Raw genomic sequence first — 17,409 nt, 5'->3', positions numbered from 1 at the left:
TTATCTAAAAACGTGTCAACTCCGATTTTTATCATATTCAGATGTTGTAGCTTAGACCCTACTTTACTTAATCTGAGGTTTTTGTGTTGTGCCCACCATCGGTGGAGACACAACATACTCTTGAATACAGGGTGGGTGTCATGTTTTGGCTGATAAATTTACTAAAATGGGAATAAAATTGAAATTTTAACCTTCAAATGGTACCAAAGAGATGGTCGAAAGTCCACACACTAGAGAATGTTGACTTTAAATTAAAATCAAATCAAATTTTATTTGTCACATATGCCGAATACAACAGTGAAATGTTTACTTACAAGCCCTTAACGAACAATGCAGTTTAAAGAAAAATACAATAAATAAATAAATTTAAAGTAACAAATAATTAAAGAGCAGCAGTAAAATAACAATAGCGAGGCTATATACAGGGGGTACCGGTACAGAGTCAATGTGCGGGGGCACCGGTTAGTTGAGGTAATTGAGGTATTAAAGTGACTATGCAGCAGCGTAAAAGGAAGGTGGGTGGGGGGGGGGAAGAGAACAGAGAGAACAGTCTATAACTAGGGTTGCTGGAGTCTTATTTTTTTTTATTTTTTTTAAATGTAACCCCTTTTTCTCCCCAATTTCGTGGTATCCAATTGGTAGTTACAGTCTTGTCTCATCGCTGCAACTCCCGTACGGACTCGGGAGAGGCGAAGGTTGAGAGCTGTGCGTCCTCTGAAACACAACCCAACCAAGCAGCACTGCTTCTTGACACAATGCCTACTTAGCCTGGAAGCCAGCCGCACCAATGTGTCGGAGGAAACACCGTACATCTGGCGACCGTGTCAGCGTGTACTTCGCCCGGTCCGCCACAGGAGTCGCTAGTGCGCGATGGGACAAGGACATCCCTGCCGGCCAAACTCTCCCCTAACCCGGACAGCGCTAGGCCAATTGTGCGAAACTTTTGAGGATCTAAGGACCCATGCCAAATCTTTTCAGTCTCCTGAGGAGGAATAGGCTTTGTCATGCCCTCTTCACAACTGTCTTGGTGTGCTTGGACCATGATAGTTTGTTGGTGATGTGGACGCCAAGGAACTTGAAGCTCTCAACCTGCTCCACTACAGCCCAGTCGATGAGAATGGGGGCGTGCTCGGTCCTCCTATTCTTGTAGTCCACAATCATCTCCTTTGTCTTGAATGGGAATATCTGTTTTTTAAATGATACTGTCAATCTTCCATAGGAAACCTATTGAAATCATAGAAATATAGATAATAGAATAGATATTTAAGTTTACATTCAACAGTGGGTGGACCCGTGACCATCTTTGTGGTAGTAATTAGAAGTAAAAATGTAAATTCAATTAAAATGTCAATGGCATACCAGCTAAATTGCAGTGGTCTGAAGGGATAGTTCCATTCAATGAATTATATCTGTATGATTGAAATGACACCCACCCTGTATTCAAGAGCATGTTGTGTCTCAACTGATGGCGAGCACAACACAAGAACGTCAAATGTTCGAGTTTGAATGCATAAACTCGGATTCTTTACCCATATGTTGTAGCTTAGACCCTATTTTACATCATCTAGATTTTACGGTGATGAAGACATGGATGTCTCATAGTATGGTATGCAAAACGGGTCAACTGAGCACCTTTATCTCCTGAATGTTTTGGCATTCAGGTCCTAAAAGTCTCTTTCTGACCATGGGCAAACATGTATGATAAGTTTTGTTTAAATCAAAAGGGATGCTGTCAAAAAGTGATTGAATTCAAATGGATTTACCCTAAGAAAAATACTTTGAAGCACTACTTGAAACCTTTTACTGCAGTGGGCTAAATCAGGGTTACACAGAGTGTTCTTGGTAGTCTTAAACAAATCTACTTTGAAACCAAAGTATACACCTCACACACAGTGGTTATGAGCTTTAAAAAAAGAAGACACCTGTACCATGTCAGATATAGTTTAAATGTATTACATTTTGAGTTTGCATCCCAATATTACACTTTATATGCATCACAGTAGACTGAAAAATAACAAAACCGTTTGACATAGAAACATTGGATTTTCAGTGTTTAAAAATAATAATGTTGATTACTTAACTATTTCAAAATGTTTTTACAACTTTTACTTTTACTCCACTAACATTCCTAAAGAAAATATGTGCTTTTTACTCCCATACATTTTCCCTGACACCCAAAGGTATTTGTTACATTTTGGATGCGGAGCAGGAAAGCGATGGAGCGATTACAGAGCGATTACAGAGCGATTACAGAGCGATTACAGAGCGATATCAGTGACAACAGAAACTGTATTTGAATTCAAAACTTTTTTATTTGCATTAAGATATTGAATTTAAATGCAATATTTTTACATTTGTAATGCACAAATGTAATCATTGAACTAATAACTTGAACATGTATTTCATGATTTGAAAAATATTTGAATGAATATTGCATTCAGTTTTAAAATTCTATTACAATTTAATTGAATATTCTAATTCAATATTTATATATTCTGTTTCAATGTGGTGGATATTGCATTCATTGTCTGCGTATCAAGTTTACAAACTATCATTTCAAGTTTACCATAGTTTCACATATTCAACATCTCAGATGCATTTAGATTCAGTTTTCAAATTCAGTTCACTTTCACATATACTTGAGTCATTTTCTATTAAGGAATCTTTACTTTTACTCAAGTATGACAGTACGGGCAAAGAGAAGGTGACAAAACCACTATCATCTCTGTAGCGAGGAACTATAGGCTAGTAAGGCTAAAGATGAGAAAGGCACAACATTGACAGATGTGGGCGGCATGTGTTTTCCCATACATATTTATAGGTCAGTGTCAGCGGGTTCGAAGGGCACAAAAACATGACAGGGAGTTTTCTCATGGTTTCATACACCAGCTGGCAGCCACTGTGACTCAATCTGACTTTACATACATAGGGTATGGGAATAGCCATAAGGTATGGGAATAGCCATAGGATATGGAAATGCAGATGCGTGAAGTTGAACACTGTTGATTTCATAAACAGGACTGAAAGTAACTTTTAGAAAGTGGAGAGAAAGCGAAAGAGAGAGAGAGTGAAAGAGAGAGAGAGAGTGAAAGAGAGAAAGAGGAAGAGAAGAAGATGAAGAAGAAAGAGAAAGAGAGAAAGAGAGAGAGAGAGAGAGAGAGAAAGAGAGAAGAGAGAAGAGAGAAGAGAAGTGAAAGAGAAAAGAGAGAGAGTGAAAGAGAGAGAGAGAGTGAAAGAGAGGAAAGAAGAAGAGAAAGAGAAAGAGAAGTGAAAGAGAGAAAAAAAGAGAGGGAGAGAGTGAAAGAGAAAGAAGAGAGAGAGGAGAGGAAAGTAAAAAGAGAGAGAGAGAGAGTGAAAGAGAGAGAGTAAAGAGAAGAGAAGTGAAAGAAGAGAGAGTAAGAGAGAGAGAGTAAAGAGAGAGAAGAGAGAGAAAGAAGAGAGAGAGTAAAGAAGAGAGGAGAGATGAAAAAAGAAGAAAGAGAGAGAGAGAAGAGAAAAGAAAGAGAGAGAGTGAAAAGAGAAGAAGAGGAAGAGAAAGAGAGTGAGGAGAAAGGGAAGGAAGAGAGAGAGAAGAGAAGAGGAGGAGAGAAAGAGAGAGAGAGAGAGAGAGAGAGAGAGAGAGAGAGAAGAGAGAAGAGAAAGAGAGAGAGGAGAAAGAAGAGAAAGAGGAGGAGGAGAGAGAGAGAGAAGAGAAGAGAGTGAGAGAGAGAGAGTGAAGAGAGAAAGAGAGAGGAGAGAAGGTTTGCTGTAGAATTTCTATGTCCTGTTCTTGGTTTCATGCTCCATGGCACATCCTCAATCAACCTGTGCTTTCCTTGAACCACAACACAGATGGTTTAGGTGCTTAACCAATGCAGCACAATTCTCACAATTCTCAGACAAGGCCTCAATCATGTTTGCCTCTTAGTCTGCAGAAGTGCAGGCACTGCTGTTGTTGAAAGCAGAAACCTTCTGGCATCCATCTTAATTATGTTCTGTTCAGTTTCTGTTCAGTTTTAGATGACTTATCATTTTCTGTTCAGTTTTAGATAACTTATCAGTTTCTGTTCAGTTTTAGATGACTTATCAGTTCTGTTCAGTTTTTAATGACTTATCAGTTTCTGTTCAGTTTTGATGACTTATCAGTTTCTGTTCAGTTTTAGATTACTTATCAGTTTCTGTTCAGTTTTAGATACTTATCAGTTTCTGTTCAGTTTTAGATGACTTATCAGTTCTGTTCATTTATAAACTTATATTCTGTTCATTTTTAACTTATTCAGTTTCGTGTTTCAGTTTTAGATGACTTATCAGTTTTGTTCAGTTTTAGATGACTTATCAGTTTCTGTTCAGGTTTAGATAACTTATCAGTTTCTGTTCAGTTTAGATAACTTATCAGTTTCGGTTCAGTTTAGATGACTTATCAGTTTCTGTTCAGTTTTAGATGACTTATCAGTTTCTGTTCAGTTTTAGATGACTTATCAGTTTCTGTTCAGTTTTAGATAATTGATTTCAATCTGTATAGCATCGAAGATGTGTTTGGCTCAATATTGGTATATACCAGCGGTCACATTCCTGGTCAGGGAGAGCTTAAGGGTGTGCATGTTTTTGTTTCTGCCCAGCACTAACACACCTGATTAGTGTTTTACTAGTGAACTGCTCATCAACAATCAGGTGTGTTAGAGGTGGGCTGGAAGAACGATCGTTTGACAGTAATTATTATGCAGGGAAGAGTTTGACTGCCTATTTTTGGGCTTAATAAGATATGCTTTCATATACTGTAAATCGCATTGATATTTGAGAAACGAACCAGAAATGAAAAGAGGAACACACTGGGAATAGAACCTCAGCTGTACGGTGACTATATTAACTTATTGAAACAAGTCCTGCTGAGATTGAAACAAGTCCTGCTGAGATTGAAACAAGTCCTGCTGAGATTGAAACAAATCCTGCTGAGATTGAGGCTGTCCTATTATGGACATCGTACAGAGAGAGAAAGGTAAGAATCTAAAGTCATTCTGACGGAGACGGGAAGTAAATTCTCACCCTGACCTCTGTACTTTCTGCCGGTCAACAAGTTGTTTCACGCCAAAGTGTATCTGGGAAGTCAAGTGTCTTCATGTTGGTGCGTCACAAGTCTTTGAAAGTGCGTAAATCAGAGAGATAAATGGAGAGGGGGAGGGAGAGAGACAAGGATTTCTTCATGGTTTCGGGATATTTTCTGGCATACATATTAGCACCGGACATAGCTGAAACAAAGAGCTACTTGAAGGGTGACATTGTTAGCTACATGTTGACTTTTTCTAACTCAGCCATTGAGTGTCTCCTGTCACTGGTAGCAGCCACTGGTATGTCAATCATTTCTAACCAGGGCCCTTATTCATAAAGCTTATCAGAGTAGAAGTGCTGACAGGATCAGGTTCTCTATCTATGTAATCTTATTCATTATCTGAAAGGCGAAACTGATCCTAGATCAGCACTCCTGCTCTGCTTTCTGAATACGGGTCCAGAGCTACAGTATAGGATTTAAAATGTTACATAAGCATAAGGACACTGTTGTTTGGCCTTTCCTTGAGGCTACAGGTAAAAACCCACATAACCTGATAATGTCAAGTACTGGACATTGTGCTTTGTCACTGATACCAGTGCAGATGAAAGTCGTGCTATTTTACATCAATCAATGGCTTTGACATAATTTTTATGTATTGTATTTTTTATTAAATGTTTTATTTTTATTTTACCTTTATTTAACTAGGCAAGTCAGTTAAGAACAAATTCTTATTTACAATGACGGCCTAGGAACAGTGGGTTAACTGCCTTGTTCAGGAGCAGAACGACAGATTGTTACCTTGTCAGCTCAAGGAGTCAATCTAGCAACCTTTTGGTTACTGGCCCAACGCTCTACCACTAGGCTACCTGCCGCCTGTATAGGAAAATGTGTATTGTCAGTGTAGTGTATACTGTAGGTGTTTTTATAGGACCAGACATGGGAGTCTGTTATTGTATTTAAGCCATAGAAATTACAAGTACAATGCACCCCAAATCCCTAGTCTACCCCATTATATATCCCTATTTTCTTGATTTTGACCTGCAGTTCAAAGAAATAACCTTACAAGAAATAACAGGACAGGTGAAAGCACATTTCCCCGTTTCTGCTTTCAGTCACCCTGTGTATTATTACATTAGAGCAAATGAACAAGAGAACTGTTGATGACCAATCTAGCTGTGAACAACTTTGGTGCTCTGAGCTTCTGCTCTGTCAGCAGCATCATGGGAATTTCCCCTGCACTGTCAGTGTAACTACGTGGGTGGCTCCTCCCCCATAAACTAGCCCTGGTTTATTTTCGAAATATATGAATGGTATTTAGATGTAGGTCAGCGGAGGCTTCTGAGGGGAGGACTGCTCATAATAATGGCTGGAATGGAGTCAATGGAATGGTATCAACCACATGGAAACCACGTGTTTGATACCATTCCATTGACTCCATTCCAGACATTATTATGAGCCATCCTCCACTCAGCAGCCTCCATTGATGGAGGTAGGCAAACAGTGGAACAAGGCAGTTCAGTGAACCATGACTGAACCATGACAGTTAAGTCATCCCTCACAAAAAGAGAAATGTGTGGAAGTGAAATATTTGCCTGGAAATAGGCCCTTTTAGAAAGCTTGATAACTGTGTGCCTTGTCACTGCAAGTTTAAATGAGCGATGGAAAATGCTTAGAAGTCTAAGCATGGGTCACTAGTGCTATTCTAAACATTCTGAGACTTTGAATAGCTGTTATTTTTTCTGTTTATTTGTTTTACTATTACACATGGGAAATGAGAGGAGAGTTCTTCATTTGAATTAGTTCCACGTTTCTGAGTTAGATCAAAGTTAGAGTGGGCAATACGCTAATATTAAACTATCAAAGGGAAACCTATTTTGATGCATAGCATGATCTTGATTGAAGATTCTAACAAATTGCAGGCAGCCTGTAATAGATTGTGGAGATGGATATGAGCAAATGTAATTTAATAACCACAAAACAGAAGTAGTGATAAGAAGTGCATAAAAATACAAGTGAATGAATCATTTAGATTCTTACCTCAGTGCTACGCCTTACTCTCCAATTTACAAAGCTCTGAAAGAAACACATACACACATATACATATATATATACACTGCTCAAAAAAATAAAGGGAACACTTAAACAACACAATGTAACTCCAAGTCAATCACACTTCTGTGAAATCAAACTGTCCACTTAGGAAGCAACACTGATTGACAATAAATTTCACATGCTGTTGTGCAAATGGAATAGACAAAAGGTGGAAATTATTAGGCATTAGCAAGACACCCCCAAAAAAGGAGTGATTTCTGCAGTGGTGACCACAGACAATCTTCTCATTCCTATGCTTCCTGGCTGATGTTATTGGTCACTTTGAATGCTGGGGGGTGCTCTCACTTCTAGTGGTGCATGAGACGGAGTCTACAACCCACAAAGATGGCGTCAGGTAGTGCAGTTCATCCAGGATGGCACATCAATGCGAGCTGTGGCAAAAGGTTTGCTGTGTCTGTCAGCGTAGTGTCCAGTAGCATGGAGGCGCTACCAGAGAGCAGGCCAGTACATCAGGAGACGTGGGAGGCGGCCGTAGGAGGGCAACAACCCAGCAGCAGGACCGCTACCTCCGCCTTTGTGCAAGGAGGTGCACTGCCAGAGCCCTGCCAATGACCTACCCAGCAGGCCACAAATGTGCATGTGTCAGCATATGGTCTCACAAGGGGTCTGAGGATCTCATCTCGGTACCTAATTGGCAGTCAGGCTACCTCTGGCGAGCACATGGAGGGGCTGTGCCGGCCCCACAAAAAATGCACCCACCACACCATGACTGACCCACCGCCAAACCGGTCATGCTGGAGGATGTTGCAGGCAGCAGAACATTCTCCACGGCGTCTCCAGACTCTGTCACGTCTGTCACATGTGCTCATGTGCTCAGTGTGAACCTGCTTTCATCTGTGAAGAGCACAGGGCGCCAGTGGCGAATTTTGCCAATCTTGGTGTTCTCTGGCAAATGCAAACGTCCTGCACGGGCGTGAGGGCTGCTGTAGCACAACCCCCACCTGTGGACGTCGGGCCCTCATACCACCCTCATGGAGTCTGTTTCTGACCGTTTGAGCAGACACATGCACATTTGTGGCTGCTGGAGGTCATTTGCAGGGCTCTGGCAGTGCACCTCCTTGCACAAAGGCGGAGGTAGCGGTCCTGCTGCTGGGTTGTTGCCCTCCTACGGCTCCTCTCACGTCTCCTGATGTACTGGCCTGTCTCCTGGTAGCGCCTCCATGCTTGGACACTACGCTGACAGACACAGCAAACCTTTTTGCCACAGCTCGCATTGATGTGCCATCCTGGATGAACTGCACTACCTGAGCCACTTGTGTGGGTTTGTAGACTCCGTCTCATGCTACCACTAGAGTGAGAGCACCGCAGCATTCAAAAGTGACCAAAACTCAGCCAGGAAGCATAGGATGAGAAGTTGTCTGTGGTCACACCTGCAGAATCACTCCTTTTTTGGGGGTGTCTGCTAATTGCCTATAATTTCCACCTTTTGTCTATTCCATTTGCACAACAGCATGTGAAATTTATTGTCAATCAGTGTTCTTCCTAAGTGGACAGTTGGATTTCATAGAAGTGTGATTGACTTGGAGTTACATTGTGTTGTTTAAGTGTTCCTTTATTTTTTTGAGCAGTGTATATATATAACACACTACCGTTCAAAAGTTTGGGGTCACTTAGAATGTCCTTGTTTTTGAAAGAAAAGCAACTTCTGTTTCCATTAAAATCAGAAATACGGTGTAGACATCATTAATGTGTAAATGACTATTATAGCTGGAAACGGCTGATTTTTAATGGAATATCTACATAGGCATACAGAGGCCCATTATCAGCAACCATCACTCCTGTGTTCCAATGACACGTTGTGTTAGCTAATCCAAGTTTATTATTTTAAAAGGCTAATTGATCATTAGAAAAACTTTAGTAATTATGTTAGCACACGCTGAAAACTGTTGTTCTGATTAATGAAGGAATAAAACTGGCCTTCTTTAGACAAGTTGAGTATCTGGAGCATCAGCATTTGTGGGTTCGATTACAGGCTCAAAATGGCCAGAAACAAAGAACATTCTTCTGAAACTCGTCAGTATATTCTTGTTCTGAGAAATGAAGGCTATTCCATGTGAGAAATTGCCAAAAAACTGAAGATCTCGTACAACGCTGTGCACTACTCCCTTCACAGAACAGCACAAACTGGCTCTAACCAGAATAGAAAGAGGAGTGGGAGGCCACGGTGAACCACTGAGCTAGAGGACAAGTACATTAGAGTGTCTAGTTTGAGAAACAGACGCCTCACAAGTCCTCAACTGGCAGCATCATTAAATAGTACCCCGCAAAACACCAGTCTCAACGTCAACAGTGAAGAGGCGACTCCGGGATGCTGCCCTTCTAGTCAGAGTTGCAAAGAAAAAGCCATATCTCAGATTGGTCAATAACAAGAAAAGATTAAGATGGGCAAAAGAACACAGACACTGGACAGAGGAACTCTGCCTCGACGGCCAGCATCCCGGAGTCTGTAATCGAAAACACAAATGCTGATCCTCCAGATACTCAACTAGTCTAAAGGCCAGTTTTATTTCTTCTTTAAATCAGCATAACAGTTTTCAGCTGTGCTAACATAATTGCAAAAGGGTTTTCTCATGATCAATTAGCCTTTTAAAATTATAAACTTGGATTAGGTAACACAACGTGCCATTGGAACACAGGAGTGATGGTTTGCTGATAATGGGCCTCAGTACGCCTATGTAGATATTCCATTAAAAAATCTGCTGTTTCCAGCTACAATAGTCATTTACAACATTAACRATGTCTACACTGTATTTCTGATCAATTTGATGTTATTTTAATGGACAAAAAAATAGCTTTTCTTTCAAAAACAAGGACATTTCTAAGTAGAACTATAGAACAAATGAACTTGGACCACCAGAGAAACAAAATATTTTCACTGGTGGTTCAAGTCCACTTGTTCTATAGTGAGGTTAGATGATGTACCAAAACCACAAACCTTTCTCTTGAGGGAGATGGACAAATCTGTCCATATTTTTACAAGCTGTTTGGGTCTGAAACACCTTCACCACTTTATTATCCAATAAGGCACTGTCACGAGCTGGTAAAAAGAAAATACACGATTTTCATTGAGCACCACTTACAGTGCAAACATGCAAATATCGTTTGCATCTCTAAGCACATTAACCCTTTGGGCAGCTATACGATGTCCTTGTTATACAATTTAAAACACATAAAATGTAATATGTACATTGTATGCATGTAATAATTAATTAAACAGCAATGTGATGTATTAATAATAGTATGTATCTCAATTCTTAGATTTTCTCAGCTTTGCTTCAATTCCTGGTATTCCATCACAGTATGGAATCATTGATGACTCCTGGGCTGACCGTAAAGCATGAATCTGTTGAGGGTGTCGTGTGTCTCTAGTGGTTCCAAGTGACGCTCTATCTCCTGGAGCAGGATACACTGGGTGCAGTTCAGCCACTCTCCACTCCACACTAGAGTTTGCAGCTCAGGCCTGCCTGTGTCAAACCAACAGGGAATTCATTATTCAATGGGCTAACATAGTTTTGCTCAAGTTTTGTTCACACATACAGTGAGCTCCAAAAGTATTGGGACAGTGACACTATTTGTTGTTGTTTTGGATCTGTATAAAGTGCAGACTGTCAGCTTTAATTTGAGGGTATTTTGATCCATATCGGGTGAACCGTTTAGAAATTACAACACATTTTGTACATAGTCCACCCATTTTGGGTGACCAAAAGTATTGGGACATATTCACTTATCTGTAAAAAGTAAAATATTTGGTCCCACATTCATAGCACGCAATGACTATATCAAGCCTGTGACGCTACACATTTGTTTTATGCATTTGCTGTTTGTGTTGGATGTGTTTCAGATAATTTTGTGCCAAATTTAAATGAATGGTAAATAATGTAGTGTCATTTTGGAGTCACTTTTATTGTAAATAAGAATAGAATATGTTGCCAAACATTTCTGCATTAATGTGAATGCTACCATGATTACGGATAATGAGTGAGAAAGTTAGAGGCTTAACTATCATACCCCCCAAAAAATGCTAACCTCCCCTGATATTGTAATGGTGAGCAGTTAGCATGTCTTGGGGTTATGATATTTGTGTGTCTATAACTTTGGGACCAAATTCTAAACTTTTGGACTACTTTAATTACACATAAGTGAATTTGTCCCAATAGCCTTGGTCCCCTAAAATGGGGGTACTATGTACAAAAAGTGCTGTAATTTCTAAACGGTTCACCCGATATGGATCAAAATACCCTCAAATTTAAGCTGACAGTCTGCACTTTAACTTCATAGTCATTGTATCATTTCAAATCCAAAGGGCTGGAGTACAGAGCCCCCCCAAAAAAATGTCACTGTCCCAATACTTTTTCAATGGGTCAATATACTCATTGGCCCATTGAAAGTCTGAGTTAAGAGAACAAAACTCAAATTAAAAGTTGCTCCTAAGTTAGTGGGAGTGGATGTAAGTTACCTTCTGATGTCAAATCATCTTTGCCAGACTGAATAGTATAGGTCCAGTTTTTCATAATGCAATGAACACCCCTAAAATGGAATAAAATATGTGCATTCACACAGACAGCTTCTACTGTAATTTTGTAAACAACACTGACATTCTCCTATACTTTAAAATTGTTAGTCAGTGTAGAATAGTCCACAAACATTGCAACACCATATAGGGTGTAATTAAGCCTGTTGAACTGTGTACAACTGGGTCAAATTTGGGTCAGAAACAGACCAAGGATATGTTCAAAATAATCTCTCTCTTCTTCCGTTTCTCAATACTGTTATAAGAAACTCCCTCTAGCCCATGCATATCCAAATCCAATGCTTTTACATTTCTGGGGAGGAGTGAACAAGTGCACACTTCAGGAAGAAGGAAAGATTATTGGGACATACCCCAAGTGGGCTTCTCTGCCAGTATGATTGTGTCAGCTATCCCTGGTCTCTTACACGCGCATGGCTCCGCTCAACAGTAGTGTATTTTTAAAGGTCTCATTCAGGTGAAACACAGTGCTGTCCATCTGTCTGAACATCTGCACATCCGACTCCTTCACACCAGCCGCTGCAATGAAGTACCATTGCCAAGATACTGAGAGAGAGAGAGAAGAGAGAGAGAGAGGAGAGAGAGAGAGAGAGAGAGAGACGAGAGACAGAGAGACAGGAGAGACAGAGAGAGACAGAGAGAGAGAGAGAGACAGAGAGAGAGAGAGAGAGAGAGAGAGAGAGGGAGAGAGAGAGCGAGAGAGAGAGAGAGAGAGAGAGAGAGAGAGAGAGAGAGAGAGAGAGAGAGAGAGAGAGAAAGATTTGTGAAAGGAGGAAAAGAGAGGGGGAGAATTAAATAAAAGGAGACATCTATTTTAAGACATTACTGACAAAAAAACGACCACCACTGTTAGAAAACAGTGGGTGGGGAAAGCGTAAGATGACAAGTGAAAGGCCAATGTGAAATAATCTGAAACTGAAACTGTGAAACCATTTGTTGAGGTGCTGTCCATATCCAGCCATTACGGAAAAACCACATGAATGTCGATTTTCTGTAAGGTACAACCATATACTGTATGCTGTAGGACTCTAATTACACCATTCTGTCAAACCAAATCACATATGGTGGGAAGTCTGTACAGCAAACTGCATTGTGTATGTTGTTTGTGGGGCTCACTTGTAAAAGTGACTCCCTGTATGTTTTAACTCAATGTTGACTCCCTGTATAAATACAGTTGAAATAAAATAAATAAAAAGGTTCATTATGGGTCACACATATTTTTTGTAAATATATTAAAAGACCAAAACGCAATAATAATTTGAGAATCATCATGAAGGGCTCATGATGTTTGATATATCATCGCTTGTGCATAATAACCTAATTGACAGGTCATAATAGTGGTAAAAACACAGATATTACATCTGCATATCTGTCTTACCTGTTGGGTATTGAGGCTGCTTGTAGATAGGAGGACTGGTTGGGAGCAGGGGGAGAAGAGCTGACCCAACCACCCATTCACAAAGAGCAAGAACGAATACACTTCCTTGGCCTCTAACATGCCTGAACCGCCTCAATCAACTTGTGGCCTAAAAGAAACCTGGCAATTGATCTCTCTTTCTGGGCTTGATATTTCTGTGTCCGGATTGAGCTTCAAACATTTTAGGATTGTGGTAATCATTAACCACTTGTTTGTTAGCACAACTTTCCACCATCCCACATAGTCCAAAGGCCCACATACCAAAAGGTGTTGTTCCATGGTCCATGAAGAGGGACCGAAATATGTCAACATTATTGCCTATAAGTCTTTTTGTGTGGGTGGCCTTTAAAGTAAGAAGTGTTTGAGCATTTACCCAATTTTAGGAAATAGGCCTGCTTCTACACCCCCTATTATCCTCACCATCCATCAGCCCCCATGTTGGTGGATGGGTTTCAATATGACTGTCATTTCTGCAGACTACACTGGTAATGCACATCCCACAGGTTATTGAGGTTATCATGTTTTGTAAGACAGTATCACAGTGCAGAGTATCTACCAAGCGGTGTCAACGTAATTAATTATCCCTGTGGTATGCATTAGGGCCAGGAGTGTTCCTGAATATGTGAGCCTGAATAGGAAAAACCCCTGGCACACTACCATACACATACTCAACTTTTTGAGTGTTTCATACAGTAGGTAGACCTCAATAGGATGTCCTTATATTCTGATTTGTGAACAACTTGTGCATATTCATTTGACTCGTGTCTGGAAGATAACGTTTTGATGAGAACAAAGAGAACATTGCTTCCATTTGCTGCAGTCGGATCAACTTTTCAGAGGTTCTTTGTCTCTTCATGGAACATACTAACAATACTAACAATGTCACACTGATAAAGTTCCAAATGTAATGCTGAAAAGCACATCTGATCATTAGATGATTTTTATAATGTAACTACCCACTGGGCACAAACTGGTTGAATCAACGTTGTTTCAACGTAATTTGTCAATGCATCGTGCCGTGGAATCTGTGTGGAAAATACATTGGATTTGAAAAAAGTCATCAACGTCAACGGTTGTTTTGAGGGTGAAATTTCAACCACCGGATGATGTTATCATGGTCACTGTAGTGTTATGCTTTATGTGAAGAATCTGGAGGTGAATGTCACTTTGGTTGACTTTAACGAAACAATAAGTAACATAACACAGGAGACGGTCTTCACTGGACTTGWTACGACGGACGCACGCGGACCTTACTTGCGCAATCACCTTTTATATGACGTCATGAATATACCTGTGCCATGCGTTATAATAAAATAGTTCCAATACAACACATCACCCTTTCTTCTTCTTTTAAGACATGTGTTTCTAAAATGTCAAAACATCACATACTATTTATAGTTCATCACTCTGTAATACACTTGTCTCAACATATGAATTCATAAACAAACTTTTCTGTCTTTAAAGTTCAACAACTCGTGAAACATCAACTCATTTTCTGTCTTTAACATTCGTTAAAACAGTCGTTGTTTCTTCAACACTAACTATATTCTACTCTAAGGTGAGTTGGGTGGACTGCCAGTCACCTTCATAGCTGCAGTGGGGTTCTTCTGTCGCATAATGCCGGCTGTGTGTTAATTACTGCACATACTCTCCGTATCTGTCTGGTGGTTTGACAACTGTACCACGAGAAGTCATGTGTACCGGAGTCTGTGGTTCTGTGAAAGGAGGTGGGTCGGCATCTGGAATAGGTAAGTGCAACTCCGTGTCAAACTCTGGGTGTTCCTCTCCACCCTTTTGACAAGTCTCTGAAGCACTGTGGAAGGGTTTCAGGTGGTGTGGATTCCTGTGCAGCACTCCCGTATCTGTCTGGACCAAGTATGACCTGGGTGTGTCACATCGTTGAAGCACTGAAGCCGTCTTTGTCCAGCCTTGTTCGTCGCCCAGCTTCAAGTCGACGTTCACTCCGTGCTGGAGTTCTGGAAGGGGTTCTGATTTTATACCTGTTATACTTTGGCCATCCTGTTGTCACATAGTGTTTCACCATCTGCAGCTCTGCATCTTGTTGTGTCTGCTTCTTGACGACATCAAGCTTGGTGGGTGAGATAAGCCGTGGTGTATGAACTGCATCCTCATAGGCCTCAATTTCACTGGCCAGCTCTGCAATATCTCCTGTAACAACTGCCTGGGGATGTCTGGAAAGGGTGTATGTTATAACAAGCAGTTTCCCCGGCACATACTTGGCTGTAGGGTTATAACGCATCATGCGCATCAACAGTCTCTGACACCTCAAAGGCACTAAGTCAAKGTCTTTACAGTTTATTAAGAGGTTTGTGATCACTCTGCAGTGTGAATGTATCTAGGCCATACAGATATCTGGTAAACTTCTCACATGCCCAGACTGCTGTGAGAAACTCCTTTTCTATCTGTGCATGGCGCTTCTCTGCATCTGTGAGAGTCCTGGAGCAATAAGCTACTGGCTTTAACTGTCCACCTTGTTTCTGTAGTAGGACCCGCCTAACCCATAACTACTGACTATCGTAGGCTTTGTCATATCATAGTCAGGATCGAGGGAAAGATGAACGGAGCAAAGTACAGAGAGATTCTTGATGAAAACCTGCTCCAGAGTGCTCAGGACCTCAGAGTGGGGAAAAGGTTCACCTTCCAACAGGACAATGACCCTAAGCACACAGCAAAGACAATGCAGGAGTGGCTTAGGGACAAGTCTCTGAATGTCCTTGAGTGGCCCAGCCAGAGCCCGGACTTGAACCCGATTGAACATCTCTGGAGAGAGATGAAAATAGCTGTGTAGCGACGCTCCCTATCTAACCTGACAGAGCTTGAGAGGATCTGCAGAGAATGGGAGAAACTGCCCAAATACAGGTGTGACAAGCTTGTAGCGTCATACCCTACAAGACTCAAGGCTGTAATCACTACCAAAGTGCTTCAACAAAGTACTGAGTAAAGGGTCTGAATACTTAAATGTGATATTTCAGTTTTTTATTTTTTATAAATTAGCAAAAATGTCAAAAAAATCGTTTTTGCTTCGTCATTGTGGGGTATTGTGTGTAGATTGGCTTTTTTCATCATCGATTTAATCACTTTTAGAATAAGGCAACAAAATTTGGAAAAGTCAAGGGGTTTGAATACTTTCCGAATGCACTGTATGTTAGATGCACGTCTCCATATAGGTTAAAGAACGGGATTAAGCCAGTGGCTCAAATGGAACTATCCAACCAGTAGATACATCTCCTTTATATGTTGATATTTGGTTGCGTTGTCAACCAAACACAATTCAATATTGCTTTTGTAATATGGTAAATCTACAGTAAATCTTACAAACTAATGTAACATTCAACCTTAAAATGAGTAACATCCATGGCCACATTTAGGTTACTGTAACTATACATGTCTTCTTATGTAGGTTAATCATATAAGGCGTTCATGTTCAAGATAGCATGCATAAATAGCATTCACAATTGCTGTACTAATCAGCGTAACATCTCGAACGGAATTGATCACTTGCCCCATGTCTTTATAATGTAATCTAAACTGCAATCCAGGTCATTTGGTTCTGCTATTAGACGAAGCACAGTGATAACACAATCTGTTGTATAAATAAACAACATTTCTGACATTGTCTTCCCATTTGAACTTTGCTGTGCTTTTAAAACCTGTTAGATGGTTAGGGGTCCTGCATGGTTCTGGTACCTACCGACATTTTCGCTTATAAATCGTTCTGTGGATACCGTAGATATAAATGGCTTGCATTGAGCGACAGCCCTGGTTCCCACGGACACAGTGGTATTTCTGAGCCTGTGTGGCGTAGGATGTGATATCTGAAACCACCTACCATTTCATTCGCTTTTCGGACTGTCCATCAACTCCTAGCTGAACACCACATCACAGCAACCGAGCCACAGACAAAGCACAGTTGCCTGCAACAGAGTTGCCTGCAACAGAGTACAGAGTTGCCTGCAACAGAGTTGCCTGCAACAGAGTTGCGAGTTGCCTGCAACAAGTTGCCTGCAACAAGTTGCCTGCAACAAGTTGCCTGCAACAAGTTGCCTGCAACAAGTTGCCTGCAACAAGTTGCCTGCAACAAGTTGCCTGCAACAGAGTTGCCTGCAACAGTTACATGCAACCAACATCCTAGCGCAGCAGGAGACAGCGATTTCATCATGGTAGCACATTGAGAGATCGATTTATAGCCATTAATGTAAAATAATTCATATATTTTGAACAAAAAAACAACACTTTTCTGTCATAAATAATGTGTTATGTAAGGCTAGTTCCTAACGAGTTCAGGAAGTCAAGCAAAAGCTCTGT

At 40.7% G+C, this 17,409-nt stretch overlaps 1 protein-coding gene and 1 long non-coding RNA gene across 2 annotated transcripts; both read right to left on the bottom strand.

Annotated features, from left to right (window-relative positions):
• Nucleotides 1-4,847: 4,847 nt before the first annotated feature.
• LOC139023702 (uncharacterized) lies at nucleotides 4,848-5,140 on the bottom strand. The gene is made up of 2 exons (XR_011474836.1): nucleotides 5,064-5,140; nucleotides 4,848-5,030 (listed from the first exon to the last, which is right to left on the bottom strand). It is a non-coding gene; the product is annotated as an uncharacterized lncRNA (long non-coding RNA).
• A 1,614-nt stretch (nucleotides 5,141-6,754) lies between these two features.
• Nucleotides 6,755-15,343, bottom strand: apom (apolipoprotein M). Its single transcript, XM_070437340.1, is given in 9 exon segments — nucleotides 6,755-6,950; nucleotides 7,064-7,099; nucleotides 10,074-10,175; nucleotides 10,468-10,602; nucleotides 11,595-11,665; nucleotides 12,074-12,203; nucleotides 12,206-12,212; nucleotides 14,785-14,949; nucleotides 15,125-15,343. Coding segments are annotated over 8 exon segments (858 nt in total). The 3' UTR covers nucleotides 6,755-6,950; nucleotides 7,064-7,070.
• Nucleotides 15,344-17,409: the final 2,066 nt, after the last annotated feature.

This window comes from Salvelinus sp. IW2-2015, linkage group LG35 (assembly GCF_002910315.2).
Source record: "Salvelinus sp. IW2-2015 linkage group LG35, ASM291031v2, whole genome shotgun sequence".
Classification (NCBI taxonomy): domain Eukaryota; kingdom Metazoa; phylum Chordata; class Actinopteri; order Salmoniformes; family Salmonidae; genus Salvelinus; species Salvelinus sp. IW2-2015.
This window is presented reverse-complemented; position numbering and strand designations above follow the sequence as displayed.